The 19,654-nt window shown below is 41.4% G+C and overlaps 1 protein-coding gene across 1 annotated transcript in view; it reads right to left on the bottom strand.

Annotated features, from left to right (window-relative positions):
* Nucleotides 1-316: 316 nt before the first annotated feature.
* Nucleotides 317-19,654, bottom strand: part of LOC139757349 (uncharacterized) — a 46,897-nt gene continuing 27,559 nt past the window's right edge. Inside the window, exons 13-14 of the mRNA XM_071677771.1 lie at nucleotides 17,000-17,233; nucleotides 317-706 (exon numbers count right to left, since the gene is read on the bottom strand). Coding sequence (XP_071533872.1) covers nucleotides 365-706; nucleotides 17,000-17,233 — 576 coding nt within the window. The 3' untranslated portion in view covers nucleotides 317-364. The remainder of the gene's footprint in view (nucleotides 707-16,999; nucleotides 17,234-19,654) is intronic.

The following is a 19,654-nucleotide window of genomic DNA, read 5'->3' as shown; positions in this document are numbered from 1 at the left end:
GTAATTGGTATCAGCATGGTACAGTACATATCTCTGATAAAAGTAGTAGGTATCACCATGGTACAGTACATATCTCAAGTAGTGATAACTGGAGTCAGCATGGTACAGTACATATCTCAAGTAGTAATAGCTGGTGTCAGCATAGTGCTGAACATATATCCGGTAGCAGGAGTTGGCTTGAGCATGGAATAGTATATACCATATACCATATATATGTAGCAGTAGTTGGTGTCAGTATGATACAGTACATATCTTATGTAGCAGCAATTTGTGTCAGCATGGTACAGTACATATTTCTGGTTACACTAGCTGGTGTCAGCATGGTACAGTACATATCTCTGGTAGCAGTAGTGGGTGTCAGCAGTCACTGAGCCAGTATGTATGCCCAGTAGCAGATGTTGAAGAGGATGAAGACGGCAGCCACCATCACCTTAGTGGTCATCACCACTCGATCCCGGCACCATTGGGACCAGTGCCAGCTACTGCAAACCACAGGTCTTGGCTCTTCCTTGTTCACTGGCTCCACCCAGGCGTTGGTCTGAGCTATGGATGGACCACTGTGGGGCTGGGTCACTCCCTCCGTCCAGAACAGAATGTTATCCACTATCACGTGGAATATGATGGTGAGGAAAGTGGCGCTGATGCAGAAGATGAGCCACACGTCCACCATCTTGTAGTACGATGTCTTGGGCAGGGAGCCAGAGACCTGAGAGAAAATGAAAGATAAACTATAGTGTTGTGGAATGGTGTCATGTAAGACTGGGAATTAGAATTGACAACATACTAACCAGGACAACAGTTGTTTAAGATGTACACTTGTAAACATGCTAACCATGAATACAGTTAATAAATATGTACACTTGCTAAAATACTAACCATGACTACACTTACTAAAGCTTTGCACTTGTTAACATACTAACCATGACTACAGTTGTTTAAGATGTGCACTTGATAACATAGTAACCATGACTACACTTGCTAAAGCTGTACACTTGTTAACATACTAACCATGACTACAGTTGTTTAAGATGTGCACTTGTTAACATAGTAACCATGATTACACTTGCTAAAGCTGTACACTTGTTAACATACCAACCATGACAACAGTTGCTTAAGATGTACACTTGTTAACATACTAGCCATGACTACATTTGTTAAAGATGTACACTTGTTAGCATACAAACCATGACTACACTTGCTAGAGCTGTACACTTGTTAACATACTGCCCATAAGTCCAGTTGTTTAAGATGTGCACTCGTTAATATACTAACCATGATTACACTTCCTAAAGCTGTACACTTTGTACAAATGGAAAGGCGATAAAGGTGAGTGTTCAAATTACAAAGGCATAAGTTTGTTGAGTATCGCTGGGAAATCGTATGGGAGGGTATTGGTTGAGTGGGTGAAGGAATGTACAGAGCATCAGATTGGGGAAGAGCAGTGTGGATTCAGAAGTGGTAGAGGATGTGTGGATCAGGTGTTTGCTTTGAAGAATGTATGTGAGAAACACTTAAAAAAAGAGATGAGTTTGTGTGGAGCATTTATGGATCTGGAGAAGGCATATGATAGGGTGGAGAGAGATGCTTATTGGAAGGTTTTAAGCGTATGTAGTGTGGGAGGTAAGTTGGTAGAAGCAATGAAAAGTTTCTTATCAAGGACGCACGGCATGTGTACAAGTATAAAGAGAGGAAAGTGATTGGTTCCCAGTGAATGTAGGTTTGCGGCAGGGGTGTGTGATGTCTCCATGGTTGTTTAATTTGTTTATGGATGGGGTGGTTAGGGAGGTGAATGCAAGAGTTTTGGAGAGAGGGGCAAGTATGTAGTCTGTGTGGATGAGAGGGCTTGGGAAGTGATTCAGCTGGTGTTTCGCTGGTGATACAGCGCTGGTGGCTGATTTGGATGAGAAAATGCTGAAGTTGGTGAATGAGTCTGGTAAAGTGTGAAAGAAGAAAGCTGAGAGTAAATGTGAATAAGAGTATGGTTATTAGGATCAATTAGGTTGAGGGACAGGTTAATTGTGAGGTAAGTAAGAATGAAGAAGAAATGGAGGAAGTGAAGTGTTTAGGTATCTGGGAGTGGACTTAGCAGCAGATGGAACCATGAAAGCGGAAGTGAGTCACAGGGTGGGGGAGGGGGCGAAGGTTGTGGGAGCGTTGAAGAATGCGTGAAGGTGAGAACGTTATCTCGGAGAGCAATAATGGGTATGTCTGAAGGAATAGTGGATCCAACAATGTTATATGGTTGCGAGGCGTGGGTTATACATAGGGTTGTGCGGAGAAGACTGATGTGCTGGATATGAAATGTTTGAGGATAATATGTGATGTGAAGTGGTTTGATCGAGTAAGTAATGAAAGGGTAAGAGAGATGTGTGGCAATAAAAAGTGCGGTTGAGAGAGCAGAAGAGGTTGTTTTGAAATGGTTTGGTCACATAGAGAGAATGAGTGAAGAAAGATTGACCAAGGAGATATATGTGTCAGAGGAGGAGGGAACGAGAAGTGGAAGACCAAATTGAAGGTGGAAGGACGGATTGGAAAAGACTTTGATCGATCGGGGCGAAAAGCGTGCAAGGAATAGAGTAAATTTGAACGATGTGGTATACTGGGGTCGACGTGCTGTCAACAGATTGAACCAGGACACGTGATGCGTCTGGGGTAAACCATGGAAAGTTTTGAGAAGTCCGGATGAGGAAAGGGAGCTGTGGTTTCGGTGCAGTACACATGACAGCTAGAGACTGAGTGTGAACAAATGTTGCCTTTGTTGTCGTTTCTAGCGGTACCTCGCACGCGCGCGTGGGAAGAGGTGTGCCATTTCATGTGTGGCGGGGTGGCGACGAGAAGGGATGAAGGCAGCAAGTGTGAATGTATACCCGTGTATATACGTGTATGTCTGTGTATGCATATGTAAGTATATGTTGAAACGTATAGCGCAAGGAAACAGACGAAAGAAATGGCCCAACCCACCCACACACACATGTATATACCTAAACGCCCACACACGCACGTATAAGTACTTATACGTTTCAACTCCCACTTCTCCTCGTTCCCTCCACCTCTGACACATATATCCTTTTGGTCAATCTTTCCTCACTCATTCTCTCCATGTGGCCAAACCATTTCAAAACACCCTCTTCTGCTCTCTCAACCACACTTTCTTTATTACCACACATCTCTCTTACCCTTACATTACTTACTCGATCAAACCACCTCACACCACATATCGTCCTCAAACATCTTATTTCCAGCACATCCACCTTCCTGCGCACAACTCTATCCATAGCCCACGCCTCGCAACCATATAACATTGTTGGAACCACTATTCCTTCAAACATACCCATTTTTGCTTTCCGAGATAATGTTCTCGACTTCCACACATTTTTCAACGCTCCCAGAACTTTGCCTCCTCCCTCACCCTATGATTCACTTCCGCTTCCATGGTTCCATCCGCTGCCAAATCCACTTCCAGATATCTAAAACACTTCACTTCCTGCAGTTTTTCTCCACTCAAACTTACCTCCCAATTGACTTGTCCCTCAACCCTACTGTACCTAATAACCTTGCTCTTATTCACATTTACTCTCAACTTTCTTCTTTCTCACACTTTAACAAACTCAGTCACGAGCTTCTGGAGTTTCTCATACGAATCAGCCACCAGCGCTGTATCATCAGCAAACAACAACCGACTCACTTCCCAAGCTCTCTCATCCACAACAGACTGCATACTTTCCCTCTTTTCCAAAACTCTTGCATTTACCTCCCTAACACCCCATCCAAAAACAAATTAAACAACCATGGAGACATCACACACCCTTGCCACAAACCTACATTCACTGAGAGCTAATCACTTTCCTCTCTTCCTACACGTACACATGCCTTACACCCTAAATAAAAACTTTTCACTGCTTCTAACAACTTACTTCCCACATCATATATTCTTAAAACCTTCAACAGAGCATCTCTATCAACTCTATCATATGCCTTCTCCAGATCCATAAATGCTACATACAAATCTAAGTATGTCTTATATACATTCTTCAAAGAAACACCTGATCCACACATCCTCTACCACCTCTGAAACCGCACTGCTCTTCCCAAATCTGATGCTCTGTACATGCCTTCACCCTCTCAATCAATACCCTTCCATGTACTTTCCTAGGAATACTCAACAAAGTCATACCTCTGTAATTTGAGCACTCACTCTTATCCCCTTTGCCTTTGTACAATGGCACTATGCAAGCATTCCGCCAATCCTCAGGCAACTCACCATGAGTCATATATACATCAAATAACCTTACCAACCAGTCAACAATACAGTCACCCCCTTTTTAATGAATTCAACTGACCATGCGGGAGAGTGAAAGTCGTGCAAGGAATGGAGTGAATTGGAACGATGTGGCATACAGGGGACGATGTGCTGTCAATGGATTGAACCAGGGCATTTGAAGAGTCTGGGGTAAACCATGGAAAGTTCTGTGGGGCCTAGATGTGGAAAGAGAGCTGTGGTTTCGGTACATTACACATGACAGCTAGAGACTGAGTGTGAACGAATGTGGCCTTTGTTATCTTTTTCTAGTGCTACCTTGCGCACGTGAGGGGGGAGGGGGTTGTCATTTTATGTGTGGCGGGGTGGCAACGGAATGAATAATGGCAGACAGTATGAAAGATGTACATGTGTATATATATGTTTACGTTGGGATGTATAGGTATGTATATGTGCGTGTGTGGACGTGTATGTATATACATGTTATGTGGGTGGGTGGCCATTCTTGCGCCTGTTTCTTGCGCTACATCCTAACCTGGGAGACACGACAAAGTAAAATATGATAATAACCTAATATATAAAAAAGATAAATAAATATATAATAATTTTTTTTTTTTTTTTTTTTTTTCATACTATTCACCATTCCCGCGTTACGAGGTAGTGTTAAGAACAGAGGACTGGCCTCTGAGGAATAATCCTCACTGCCCCCTTCACTGTTCCTTCTTTTGGAAATTGAAAAAAAAAAAAGAGAGGGGAGGATTTCCAGCCCCCCGCTCCCTCCCCTTTTAGTCGCCTTCTACGACACGCAGGGAATACGTGGGAAGTATTCTTTCTCCCCTATCCCCTATATATATATATATATATATATATATATATATATATATATATATATATATATATATATATATATATATATATATATATTTTTTTTTTTTTGCTTTGTCGCTGTCTCCCGCGTTTGCGAGGTAGCGCAAGGAAACAGACAAAAGAAATGGCCCAACCCACCCCCATACACATGTATATACATACGTCCACACACGCAAATATACATACCTACACAGCTTTCCATGGTTTACCCCAGACGCTTCACATGCCCTGATTCAATCCAGTGACAGCACGTCAACCCCGGTATACCACATCGATCCAATTCACTCTATTCCTTGCCCTCCTTTCACCCTCCTGCATGTTCAGGCCTCGATCACACAAAATCTTTTTCACTCCATCTTTCCACCTCCAATTTGGTCTCCCACTTCTCATCGTTCCCTCCACCTCCGACACATATATCCTCTTGGTCAATCTTTCCTCACTCATTCTCTCCATGTGCCCAAACCATTTCAAAACACCCTCTTCTGCTCTCTCAACCACGCTCTTTTTATTTCCACACATCTCTCTTACCCTTACGTTACTTACTCGATCAAACCACCTCACACCACACATTGTCCTCAAACATCTCATTTCCATCACATCCATCCTCCTGCGCACAACTCTATCCATAGCCCACGCCTCGCAACCATACAACATTGTTGGAACCACTGTTCCTTCAAACATACCCATTTTTGCTTTCCGAGATAATGTTCTCGACTTCCACACATTCTTCAAGGCTCCCAGAATTTTCGCCCCCTCCCCCACCCTATGATCCACTTCCGCTTCCATGGTTCCATCCGCTGCCAGATCCACTCCCAGATATCTAAAACACTTTACTTCCTCCAGTTTTTCTCCATTCAAACTTACCTCCCAATTGACTTGACCCTCAACCCTACTGTACCTAATAACCTTGCTCTTATTCACACACACATATATATATATATATATATATATATATATATATATATATATATATATATATATATATATATTTGGATGGTATTGCAGTGGAATTTATTAAAAAAGGGGGTGACTGTATTGTTGACTGTTTGGTAAGGTTATTTCATGTATGTATGACTCATGGTGAGGTGCCTGAGGATTGGCGGAATGCGTGCATAGTGCCATTGTACAAAGGCAAAGGGGATAAGAGTGAGTGCTCAAATTACAGAGGTATAAGTTTGTTGAGTATTCCTGGTAAATTATATGGGAGGATATTGATTGAGAGGGTGAAGGCATGTACAGAGCATCAGATTGGGGAAGAGCAGTGTGGTTTCAGAAGTGGTAGAGGATGTGTGGATCAGGTGTTTGCTTTGAAGAATGTATGTGAGAAATACTTAGAAAAGCAAATGGATTTGTATGTAGCATTTATGGATCTGGAGAAGGCATATGATAGAGTTGATAGAGATGCTCTGTGGAAGGTATTAAGAATATATGGTGTGGGAGGCAAGTTGTTAGAAGCAGTGAAAAGTTTTTATCGAGGATGTAAGGCATGTGTACGTGTAGGAAGAGAGGAAAGTGATTGGTTCTCAGTGAATGTAGGTTTGCGGCAGGGGTGTGTGATGTCTCCATGGTTGTTTAATTTGTTTATGGATGGGGTGGTTAGGGAGGTGAATGCAAGAGTTTTGGAAAGAGGGGCAAGTATGAAGTCTGTTGGGGATGAGAGAGCTTGGGTAGTGAGTCAGTTGTTGTTCGCTGATGATACAGCGCTGGTGGCTGATTCATGTGAGAAACTGCAGAAGCTGGTGACTGAGTTTGGTAAAGTGTGTGAAGAAGAAAGTTAAGAGTAAATGTGAATAAGAGCAAGGTTATTAGGTACAGTAGGGTTGAGGGTCAAGTCAATTGGGAGGTGAGTTTGAATGGAGAAAAACTGGAGGAAGTGAAGTGTTTTAGATATCTGGGAGTGGATCTGGCAGCGGATGGAACCATGGAAGCGGAAGTGGATCATAGGGTGGGGGAGGGGGCGAAAATTCTGGGAGCCTTGAAGAATGTGTGGAAGTCGAGAACATTATCTCGGAAAGCAAAAATGGGTATGTTTGAAGGAATAGTGGTTCCAACAATGTTGTATGGTTGCGAGGCGTGGGCTATGGATAGAGTTGTGCGCAGGAGGATGGATGTGCTGGAAATGAGATGTTTGAGGACAATGTGTGGTGTGAGGTGGTTTGATCGAGTAAGTAACGTAAGGGTAAGAGAGATGTGTGGAAATAAAAAGAGCGTGGTTGAGAGAGCAGAAGAGGGTGTTTTGAAATGGTTCGGGCACATGGAGAGAATGAGTGAGGAAAGATTGACCAAGAGAATATATGTGTCGGAGGTGGAGGGAACGAGGAGAAGAGGGAGACCAAATTGGAGGTGGAAAGATGGAGTGAAAAAGATTTTGTGTGATCGGGGCCTGAGCATGCAGGAGGGTGAAAGGAGGGCAAGGAATAGAGTGAATTGGAGCGATGTGGTATACCGGGGTTGACGTGCTGTCAGTGGATTGAATCAAGGCATGTGAAGCGTCTGGGGTAAACCATGGAAAGCTGTGTAGGTATGTATATTTGCGTGTGTGGACGTATGTATATACATGTGTATGGGGGTGGGTTGGGCCATTTCTTTCGTCTGTTTCCTTGCGCTACCTCGCAAACGCGGGAGACAGCGACAAAGCAAAGAAAAAAAAAAAAAAATATATATATATATATATATATATATATATATATATATATATATATATATATATATATATATATATATATATATATATATATATATATAAAATCCGTCAAGGCAGCGGGTTTGGATAGTATTGCAGAGGAATTTATTTTAAGAGGAGGTTACTGTATTGTTGACTAGTTGGTATGGTTATTTAATGTATGTATGATTCATGGTGAGGTGCCTGAGGATTGGCAGAATGCTTGCATAGTGCCATTTTACAAAGGCAAAGGGGATAAGAGTGAGTGCTCAAATTACAGAGGTATAAGTCTGTTGAGTATTCCTGGAAAATTATATGGGAGGGTATTGATTGAGAGAATGAAGGCATGTACAGAGCATCAGATTGGGGAAGAGCAGTTCGGTTTCAGAAGTGGTAGAGGATGTGTGGATCAGGTGTTTCCTTTGAAGAATGTATGTGAGAAATACTTAGAAAAGCAAATGGATTTTATGTAGCATTTATGGATCTAGAGAGGGCATATGATAGAGCTTGAGTGAGATGCTCCGTGGAAGGTATTAAGAATACATGGTGTGTGAGGAAAGTTGTTAGAAGCAGTGAAAAGCTTTTATCGAAGATGTAAAGCATGTGTACGTGTAGAAAGAGAGGAAAGTGATTGGTTCTCAGTGAATTTTGGATTGCTGCAGGGGTGTGTGATGTCTCCATGGTTGTTTAATTTGTTTATGAATGGGGATGTTAGGAAGGTGAATGCAAGAGTTTTCGAGAGAGGGGCAAGTCTGTTGTGGATGAGAGAGCTTGGAAGTGAGTCAGTTGTTGGTTGCTGACGATACAACGCTGGTGGCTGATTCGGGTGAGAAACTGCAGAAGCTGGTGAATGAACTTGGTAAAGTGTTTGAAAGAAGAAAGTTGAGAGTAAATGTGAATAAGAGCAAGGTTATTAGGTATAGTAGGGTTGAGGGACAAGTCTATTCGGAGATATGTTTGAATGGAGAAAACCTGGAGGAAATGAAGTGTTTTAGATATCTGGGAGTGGATTTGGCAGTGGATGGAACCATGGAAGCGGATGTGAATCATAGGTTGGGGGAAGGGGCGAAAGTTCTGGGAGCATTGAAGAATGTGTGGAAGTCAAGAGCATTATCTCGGAAAACAAAAATGGGTATGTTTGAAGGAATAGTGTTTCAAACAATGTTATATGGTTGCGAGGCGTGGGCTATAGATAGAGTTGTGCGGAGCTGTGGTTTCGATGCATTATACATGGCACCTAGAGACTGAGTGTGAACGAATGTGTCCTTTGTTGTCTTTTCCTAGCACTACCTCGCGCACTTGCAGGGGAATGGGGTTCTTATTTCATGTGTGGCGCGGTGGCGATGGGAATAAATAAAGGCAGACTGTATGAATTATGTACATGTGTATATTTGTATATGTCTCTGTGTGTATATATATATGTATGCGTTGAGATGTATAGGTATGTATATTTGCGTGTGTGGACGTGTATGTATATACATGTGTATGTGGGTGGGTTGGGCCAGTCTTTCGTCTGTTTCCTTGCGCTACCTCGCTAACGCATAAAACGCGACAAAGTAGAATAAATAAAGATAATAGATAAATGCACACACACACACACACACATATATATATATATATATATATATATATATATATATATATATATATATATACATATATATATATATATATATATATATATATATATATATATATATATATATATATATATATATATATATATATACATATATATATATATATATATATATATATATATATATATATATATATATATATATATATTATTTATATTTATTTTATTTTCCTTTGTCGCTGTCTCCCGCGTTTGCGAGGTAGCGCAGGGAAACAGACGAAAGAAATGGCACAACCCACCCCCATACACAATGTACACACACACACGCCCACACACGCAAATATACATACCTATACATCTCAATGTACACATATATATACACACACAGACACATACATATACACCCATGCACACAATTCACACTGCCTGCCTTTATTCATTTCCATCGCCACCTCGCCACACATGGAATACCATCCCCCTCCCCCCTCATGTGTGCGAGGTAGCACTAGGAAAAAGACAACAAAGGCCCCATTCGTTCACACTCAGTCTCCAGCTGTCACGCAATAATGCCCGAAACCACAGCTCCCTTTCCACATCCAGGCCCCACACAACTTTCCATGGTTTACCCCAGACGCTTCACATGCCCTGATTCAATCCACTGACAGCACGTCAACCCGATATACCACATCGATCCAATTCACTCTATTCCTTGCCCGCCTTTCACCCTCCTGCATGTTCAGGCCCCGATCACACAAAATCTTTTTCACTCCATCTTTCCACCTCCAATTTGGTCTCCCACTTCTCCTCGTTCCCTCCACCTCTGACACATATATCCTCATGGTCAATCTTTCCTCACTCATTCTCTCCATGTGCTCAAACCATTTCAAAACACCCTCTTCTGCTCTCTCAACCACGCTCTTTTTATTTCCACACATCTCTCTTACCCTTACGTTACTTACTCGATCAAACCACCTCACACCACACATTGTCCTCAAACATCTCATTTCCAGCACATCCACCCTCCTGCGCACAACTCTATCCATAGCCCACGCCTCGCAACCATACAACATTGTTGGAACCACTATTCCTTCAAACATACCCATTTTTGCTTTCCGAGATAATGTTCTCGACTTCCACACATTCTTCAAGGCTCCCAGGATATATATATATATATATATATATATATATATATATATATATATATATATATATATATATATATATATATATATATATATATATATATATATATATATATATATATATATATATGTATATGTGTATATATATATCATTATCATACTTAAGCTCCGTCTCTCGCATTAGCGAGTTAGCGCAAGGAAACAGACGTGGAATGGCCCAATGCTCCTACGTACGTATGTATTTACATAAATGCCCGCACTCTCACATATACATATGTATATTTGCATGCGTGAACATTTCAACGTATAAATACATATACGTATACAGACATATACATATACATACATGTACATACTCATACTTTCTCTCCTTCATCCAATACTCTTGCGACCCCGCCCCACAGGAAACAGCACTGCTACCCTCCGCTTCAGCGAGGTAGCGCTAGTAAAACATACAAAAATGGCCATATTCACTGACTCTTAGTTTCTAACTGTCATATGTACATAGTAATACACCGAAACAAGAGTTCCCCATCCACATCCATGCCCAATAATCTTTTCCATTTTTTACCTTAGCCGTTTCACATGCCCTGATTCAGACCACTGACAGCACGTTGACCCCGGTGTGCCACATCGTTCCAATTCTCTCTATTCCTTGCATGCCTTTCACCCTCCTCTAAGTTCAGGCCCCGATTGCTCAAAATCTTTTTCACTCCATCCTTCCACCTCCAATTTGGTCTCCCACTTCTCCTTGTTCCCTACTTGTGTGACATGTATGTACTCTTTGTCGATCTTTCTTTATTCATTCCCTCAATATGTCCAAATAATTTCAACACACCCTCTTCTGGTCTCTCAACCACACTCTTTATATTTCCACGCATCTCTCCTACCCTTTCATTACTTGTTCGATCAAACCATCTCACACCACCTATTGACCTCAAACATTTAGTTTCAACACATCCACCCTCCTCCTCACAACTCTATCTATATCCCAAGCCTCGTAACCATAAAACATTGTCGGAACCGCTATTTCTTCAAACATACCCATTTTTGCTTTCCGAGATAACATTCTCTCCTTCCACAAATTATCCATCGCTCCCAAAACCTTAGCTCCCTTCCCAACCCTGTGACTCTTCCATTTCCATGATTCCATTCCCTGCCAAATCCACTCCCAGATATCTAAAACACTTCACTTCCTCCAATTTTTCTCCATTCAAACTTACATCCCAGCAACTTGTCCCTCAACCCTACTGTACATAATAACCTTGCTCTTATTCACATTTACTCGTAACTTTCTCCTTTTACACACTTCTCCGAACTCAGTCGCCAACATCTGCAGTTTCTCCCACAAATCAGCCACCAGAGCTGCATCATCATTGAACAACTGACACTTTCCAGACCCTATCATCCCCAACAAACTGCATACTTGACCCTCTCTCCTAAACTCTTATATTTACCTCCCTAACGACCACATCCATAAACAAATTAAGCAACCATGGAGACATCACGCACCACTGCTGGAAACTTTCCTTCGCTGGGGTTCAAACACTCTCCTCTCTTCGTACTCGCACACATGCCTTCTATTCTGGGTAAAAACATTTCACTGTTTTTAGGAGCTTACCTCCCAGGCCATATAGTCTTAAGACCTTCCACAAAGCATCTCTATCAACCCTATCATATGCCTTCTCTAAATCCATAAATGATACACACAAATCCATCTGTATTTCTAAGAATTTCTCAATACATTCTTCAAAGCCAACACCTGATCCACATATCCTCTACCACTTCTGAAACCACGCTGCTTTTCCCGAATCTAATTCTCTGTACATGCCTTTACTCTCTCAATCAATACCCTCCCATATATTTTCCCAGGAAAACTCAACAAACTTATGTCTCTGTAGTTTTATCACTCACCTTTATCATCTTTGCCCTTGTACAATGGCACTATGTATACGTTCCGCTAAACCTCAGGCACCTCACCATGAGTCATACATAGAGTGAATAACCTGATTCATCAATCAACAGCACAGTCACCCCCTTTCTCAGTAAATTCAACTGCAATACCATGCAATCCCACCGCTTTTCCGGGTTTCATCTTCCGTAAAACTTTCACTACCTCTTCTCTCTTAACTAGACCATTTTCTCTGACCCTCTCGCTTCGCATACCATCCCGACCAAAACACCCGACATTTGCCACTCTATCATTACACACACACACACACACACACACACACACACACACACACACTCACACACACACACACACACACACACACACAAACACACACACACACACACACACACTCACACACACACACACACACACACACAACAGTTTTGGAGAGAGGGGCAAGTATGCAGTGTGTTTCATATCAAAGAGCCCGGGAAGTGAGTCAGTTGTTGTTCGCCTATAATACAGCTCTAGTGGTTGATTCACGTGAGAAACTGCAGTAGTTGGCGACCGGCTTTGGAAAAGTAAGTGAAAGGAGAAAGTTGAGAGTAGATTTGAATGAATGCAAGTTTGTTATTTTCAGTAAGGTTGAGGGACAATCTAATTGGGATGTAAGATTGAATGGAGAAAAATCAGAAGAATTGAAGTGTTTTAGATATATGGTAATGGACCTAGCAGGGAATGGAACTATGGAAGCGGAAGTGAGTCACAGGGTGGGGGAGGGGTCAAAGGTTCTGGGAGCAATGAAGAATGAGTGGAAGAAGAGAACGTTGTCTCGGAGAGCAAAAATGGATATGTTTGAAGGAATAGTGGTTCCAACAATGTTATATGGTTGCGTTGCAAGGCATGGGCTATAGATAGGGTTGTGCGGAGGAGGGTGGATGTGTTGGAAATGAAATGTTTAAAGACAACATGTGGTGTGAGGTGGTTTGATCGAGTAAGTAATGAAAGGGTAAGAGAGATTTATGGAATAGAAAGAGTGTGGTTGAGAAAGCAGAAGAGGGTGTGTTGAAATGTTTGAGCATATAGAGAGAATGAGTGAAGAAATATTGACAATGAGGATATGTGTGTCAGAGGTGAAGGTAACAAGGAGAAGCGAGAGACTAAATTGGAGGTGGAGGAATAGAGTGGACTGGATTTTGAGTGATCTGGGCCTGAACCTGCAGGAGGGTGAGAGGCGTGCAAGGAAGAGAGTAAATTGGAACGATGTGGTATACCGGGGTCGACGTGCTGTCAACGGACTGAACTAGGGTATGTGAAGCGTCTGGGGTAAACCATGGAAAGTTTTGTGGGGCCTGGATGTGGAAAGGGAGCTGTGGTTTCGGTGCATTATACATGACAGCTAGAGACTGAGTGTGAACGAATTTGGCCTTTGTTGTCTGTTTCCTGGCGTTACCTCGCTGAAACAAGGGGTAGTGATGCAATTTCTTGTGGTGCAAGGTAGCGCCAGGAATGTATGAAGGCAAGCAAGTATGAATTTGTACATATGAACACTATTTTGGGAGTAATTGCCACAAGTAATATTTGCATGGATTTCCTGCAACGAGCAACATCTATATTTAAATCTCGCCTTTGTGAAACTACCGTAAGCAATTTCATATGTAAACACTTTTGTGAGTGATTGCCATACGAAATATTTACATGTAAACCCCTTATGTGTGAGTAACTCTCTTATTTGATATTTGTATGTAAACACCGCGTGTATGGTTTGTATGTAAACACCGCGTGTATGGTTAAACGGTATTTTTGTGAATAATTTCCACATGTGATATTTACATGCTAATATTGCGTCTCTGAGTAACTGGTACAATCAATAATTACATAAAAATCCCATTGTGTGAGTGGCTGCTACTCCACTTATATGAGTAGTAGTCGCATGGAATTTTTACATGTAGAACCCTCTTGTATAAGTAACTACCACAAGCAATATTTGCATCAAACTCTACATGTATGAGTAACTTAAACATGCAATATTTACATGCAAACTCCACATGTATAAGTAACTCCCATGTGCAAAATTTAAACGAAAACTTTTCCTTTTTTCAGTGACCACAAGAAGCAATATTCATGTGTAAACTCGGATTGTGTGAATAACTACCACAAGCAATATCTACATGTAGACTCCACTTGTTTGAGTAACTGACATAAGGAATATGGAAACCCCTTTTGTGCACATAAGTGCCATATATAATATTTACATGTAAGCCCCATGTGTTTCCGTAACTTCCTCAAGGATTATTTCCATGTAAACCCGCTTGTGCGAGTAAATGCTACAAGCAATATTCATATGGAAACCCGCATTGTTTGAGTAACTGTTTTATGTAATATTTTCATGTAAACTCCACTTGTATAAGTAACAGCCATTAACAATATCTACGTATATGTAAACTCTGATTGCGTAACTGCCACAAGCAATATGTACATGTAAACCCTACCTGTGTGAGAATCTGCCATGGGCAATATTTACATGTATATCCAGTTTTTTGTAAGTTACTGCCACAAATAATATTTACACGCAAACCCCGATTTTAAAAAACTGCCACGAGTAATATTTACATGTAAACACAATATCTATCTGTAAACCCCACTTGTGTGAGTAACTGACACAACCAATATTTACAGGTAAACTCAATTTCGGCAAATACCGCCACAAGCAATATACACATGTAAACCTCTCTTCCTTGAGTAATTGCTGGAAGGAATGTTTATACATAACCCCGCTCATGTGAGTAACTTCCTCAAGCAACATCATCATGTAAAACCCCCTTTTGTGAGTGACTACAAGAGGCAATATTCACATGTAAACCCTGACTTCATGAGTAGTTGCATCAAGCAATATCTATATGTAAACTCCGCTTGTGTGAGTAACTGCCACAAACATTATCTACATGTAGACTCCACTTGCGTGAGTAACTGACTGAAAAAATATTCACATGAAAACCTATTTAGTGAATGTAAGTGCCACACATATAATATGTACATGTAAGCACCATGTGTATGCGTAACTGCCACAAGAAACATATGCACGTAAACTCCGCTTATGTGAGAAACTGCTACGACTAATATTTACATGTAAACCCCGCTTGTTTGATTAACTACCACACGCAAAATTTACATGTGAATCACCATTGTTTGAGTAGCTGCTCTATGTAATATTACATGTAAACTCCACATTAATAGTCACAGCCATGAGCAATATCTATATGCAAGTTTCAATTGTGCGAGTAATTGGCACAAGCAATATTTACATGTAAACCTTGCTTATCTAAAAAACTGCCACAAGCAATATCGTAGTACATGTAAACTCCACTAGTGTGAGAAATTACAATTTTCAATATCAACATGCTTGTGTGAGATACTGTCAAAAGCAATATACACATTTACCTACAGCTGCGTGAGGAACTGACACAAGCAAAATTTTCATGTAAAACCTGCTTTTGTGAGTGATTGACCCAATAAATATTGACCTGTAGAGTCCAACTGTATGATAACTGCCACGAGCAATATTTACATGTAAACACAAATTGCGTCAATAACTGCCAAAGTCCCAAATGTGTCAGTAAGTTTCACATGTAATATTTTTATGTCATCCCCACGTGTGTAGGTAACTGCCACAAACGATATTTACATGTAAACCCAGCCTTTGTGATTAAGTGTCGTAAGCAATATTTACATATAAACAAACCTGTTTGGGTGAGTAACTGCCACATGCAATATTTACTTTACATATAAAAATCCTTACCAACTAATTCACAACATAGTCATCCCTTTTCTTCATAAATCTAAACGCAAAACCCTCCACTCCCGCCGCCTCGCCACATTTAACTTCCTCAAGGATTTCACTACCTAGTCTTTCTACACCAAACCACTCTCGATGGGTCTCTCACCTTGCATATCACTCGACCCAAACACCCTACATCTGCCAATGTATCATCAAACACATTCAACAAACCTTCAAAATACTCACCCCATCTCCTCACTCCATCACTACCTGTTATCACTTTCCCTTTGCCCCCTTCACCGATGTTCCCATATACCCTCTTTTTCAACCCCTGCACCTTCCTGTAGACCTCTTGCCGCTTTCTCTTTTACATCTCCCAATCATTTGTACTTCTTCCCTGCAAGTACCGCCCAAACGCCTCTCTATTCTCTTTCACTAGCAACTGTACTTCTTTATTCTACCACTCACTACCCTTTCTAATTTGTCCACCTCCCACCTTTCTGATACCCGTGCATCTCTTGCACATGCCATCAGTGCTTCCTTAAATGCCTTCCATTCTTTACCCACTCCCCTCGCTTCATATATTCTCACCTTGCCATTCTACACTCAGTCTTTCCCGGTATTTCTTTACACAAATCCTTTTTCCAAGATCATCACTTCCTCGTACCACTCTCTTCTCTCCGATGTTGTTTCCTCTTTATTGAAAATCTTCACAAATCTTCACGTTTGTCTCCACAAGGTAGATATCATATATGCGAAATTAGCCCTAGATATATAGCTTTTCTAGACTAATGTTTCAGCCGTATACTGCTGCCTCACCTGTGAAAAAAGCGTGGCAATAACCAGCTGGACAGTGAGGGCAGATATTATCCTCACGTCAAAGACGTCGGGCCTGATGAAGAGAGTGACGTAGCTGACAACGAGGAGGACAAGTGTGGGGATGTAGATGTTGAGGATGGCGTAGCCGTAACGTCTGGTGAGCGGCACTCGGACCCACACCTCGCTGAACATACCAGACCCCGACCTGCCGTGCTCCAGCACCAGCTGGCCCACCTGCACACCACAGACACTCGGTTAGACGTAGGGTCAGGTTCAGGTGGGTAGTGAGACACTCTTGATATCTAACATGAGGGACGGCATGCAAGAGCTAAAGACATTGAAATGGTTTATTCGAGGATCCTCGACACTCTGGTCAAGAGAAAAGTACAGGGGAAATATACATACTGGATCCCTCCCTCAGCCACCATTGTTACTCATGAGTCTTATCTTAGATAGACAGACAGTCACACACGCTGGTTTTACTTTTCCAAAAGAAGGAACAGAGACGGAGGCCAAGAGATGATATATATATATATATATATATATATATATATATATATATATATATATATATATATATATATATATATATATATATATATATATATATATATATTTATTTATTCATATATTTTGCTTTGTCGCTGTCTCCCGCGTTAGCGAGGTAGCGCAAGGAAACAGACGAAAGAATGGCCCAACCCACCCACATGCACATGTATATACATACACGTCCACACACGCAAATATACATACCTATACATCTCAACGTATACATATATATATACACACACAGACATATACATATATACACATGTACATAATTCATACCGCTGTTCCATCAAACATACCCATTTTTGCTTTCCGAGATAAGTTTCTCACCTTCCACACATTCTTCAACGATCCCAGAGTGTGGTTGAGAGAGCAGAAGAGGGTGTTTTGAAATGGTTTGGTCACATGGAGAGAATGAGTGAGGAAAGATTGACCAAGAGGATATATGTGTCAGAGGTGGAGGGAACGAGGAGAAGTGGGAGACCAAATTTGAGGTGGAAGGATGGAGTGAAAAAGATTTTGCGTGATCGGGGCCTGAACATGCAGGAGGGTGAAAGGCGTGCAAGGAATATAGTGAATTGGAACGATGTGGTATAACGGGGTCGACGTGCTGTTAATGGATTGAACCAAGGCATGTGAAGTGTCCGTGGTAAACCATGAAAAGTTTTGTAGGGCCTGAATGTGGAAAGGGAGCTGTGGTTTCGGTGCATTATTACATGACAGCTAGAGACTGAGTGTGAACGAATGTGGCCTTTGTTGTCTTTTCCTAGCGCTACCTCGCGCACATTTGGGTTGAGGGGGTTGTTATTTCATGTGTGGCAGGGTAGCGATAGGAATGAATAAAGGCAGACAGTATGAATTATGTACATGTTTATACAGGTATAAGTTTGTTGAGTACTCTGGGGAAATTATAAGAGAGGGTATTGATTGAGAGGGTGAAGGTATGTACAGAGCATTAGACTGGGGAAGAGCAGTGTGGTTTCGGAAGTGGTAGATGATGTCTGGATCAGGTGTTTGCTTTGAAGAATGTATGTGAGAAACAATAAAAAGAACAGATGGATTTGTATGTAGCATTTATGGATCTGCAGACGGCATATGATAGAGTTGATAGAGATGCTCTGTGGAAGGTATTAAGAATATATGGTGTGGGAGGTAAGTTGCTAGAAGGAGTGAAAAGTTTTTGTAGAGAATGTAAGGCATGTGTACGAGTAGGAAGAGAGGAAAGTGATTGGTTCCTAGTGAGTGTTGGTTTTCGGGTACATAGTATTCGAATAGTCATTTCCTATCACGGGCGATCTTAGCCTAGCGTTAGCGCTCCAACCTGTTGCACAGGGGTCCCGGGTTCGATCCTGGCTGTTGGAGGTTTTTATGTTCTATGAAGGTGCGCGTTCATATGGACTTTGTTCCTATACATAGATATTTATTACATTTATTTTCATCATACTTTTTCGCTGTCTACCGCGTTAGTGAAGTAGCGCAAGGAAACGGACGAAAGAATGGCCCGACCCACCCACATACACATGTATATATATATAGAAACGGTCACACACGCACATATACATAGCTATACATTTCAACGTACACATACATATACATACACAGACATATACATATATACACATGTACATATTCATACTTGTTTCCTTCATCCATTCTTCTCGCAACCCCACCACACATGAATTTGCAACCCCCCCGCGTTGCGTGCGAGGTAGCACTAGAAAATGACAACAAAGGCCACATTCGTTCAAGCTTAGTCTATAGCTGTTATCTGTAATGCACAGAAACAACAGCTCCCTTTCCACATGCAGGTCTCACAAAACTTTCCATCGTTTATCCCAGACGCTTCACATGCCCTGGTTCAATCCATTGACATCAGCATGTCGACCCCGGTATACCACATCGTCCCAATTCAATCTATTCCCTGTACGTCTTTCACCCTCCTTTACGTTCAGGCCACGATCACTCAAAATCTTTTTCACTCATCCTTCCACCTCCAATTTGGTCTCCCACTTCTCGTTCCCTCGATCTCTGACACATATATCTTCTTTGTCAATCTTTCCTCACTCAGTCTCTTAACGTGACCAAACAATTTCAATACAACCTTTT

Source organism: Panulirus ornatus, chromosome 25 (genome assembly GCF_036320965.1).
Source record: "Panulirus ornatus isolate Po-2019 chromosome 25, ASM3632096v1, whole genome shotgun sequence".
In the NCBI taxonomy this organism is placed as follows: domain Eukaryota; kingdom Metazoa; phylum Arthropoda; class Malacostraca; order Decapoda; family Palinuridae; genus Panulirus; species Panulirus ornatus.
This window is presented reverse-complemented; position numbering and strand designations above follow the sequence as displayed.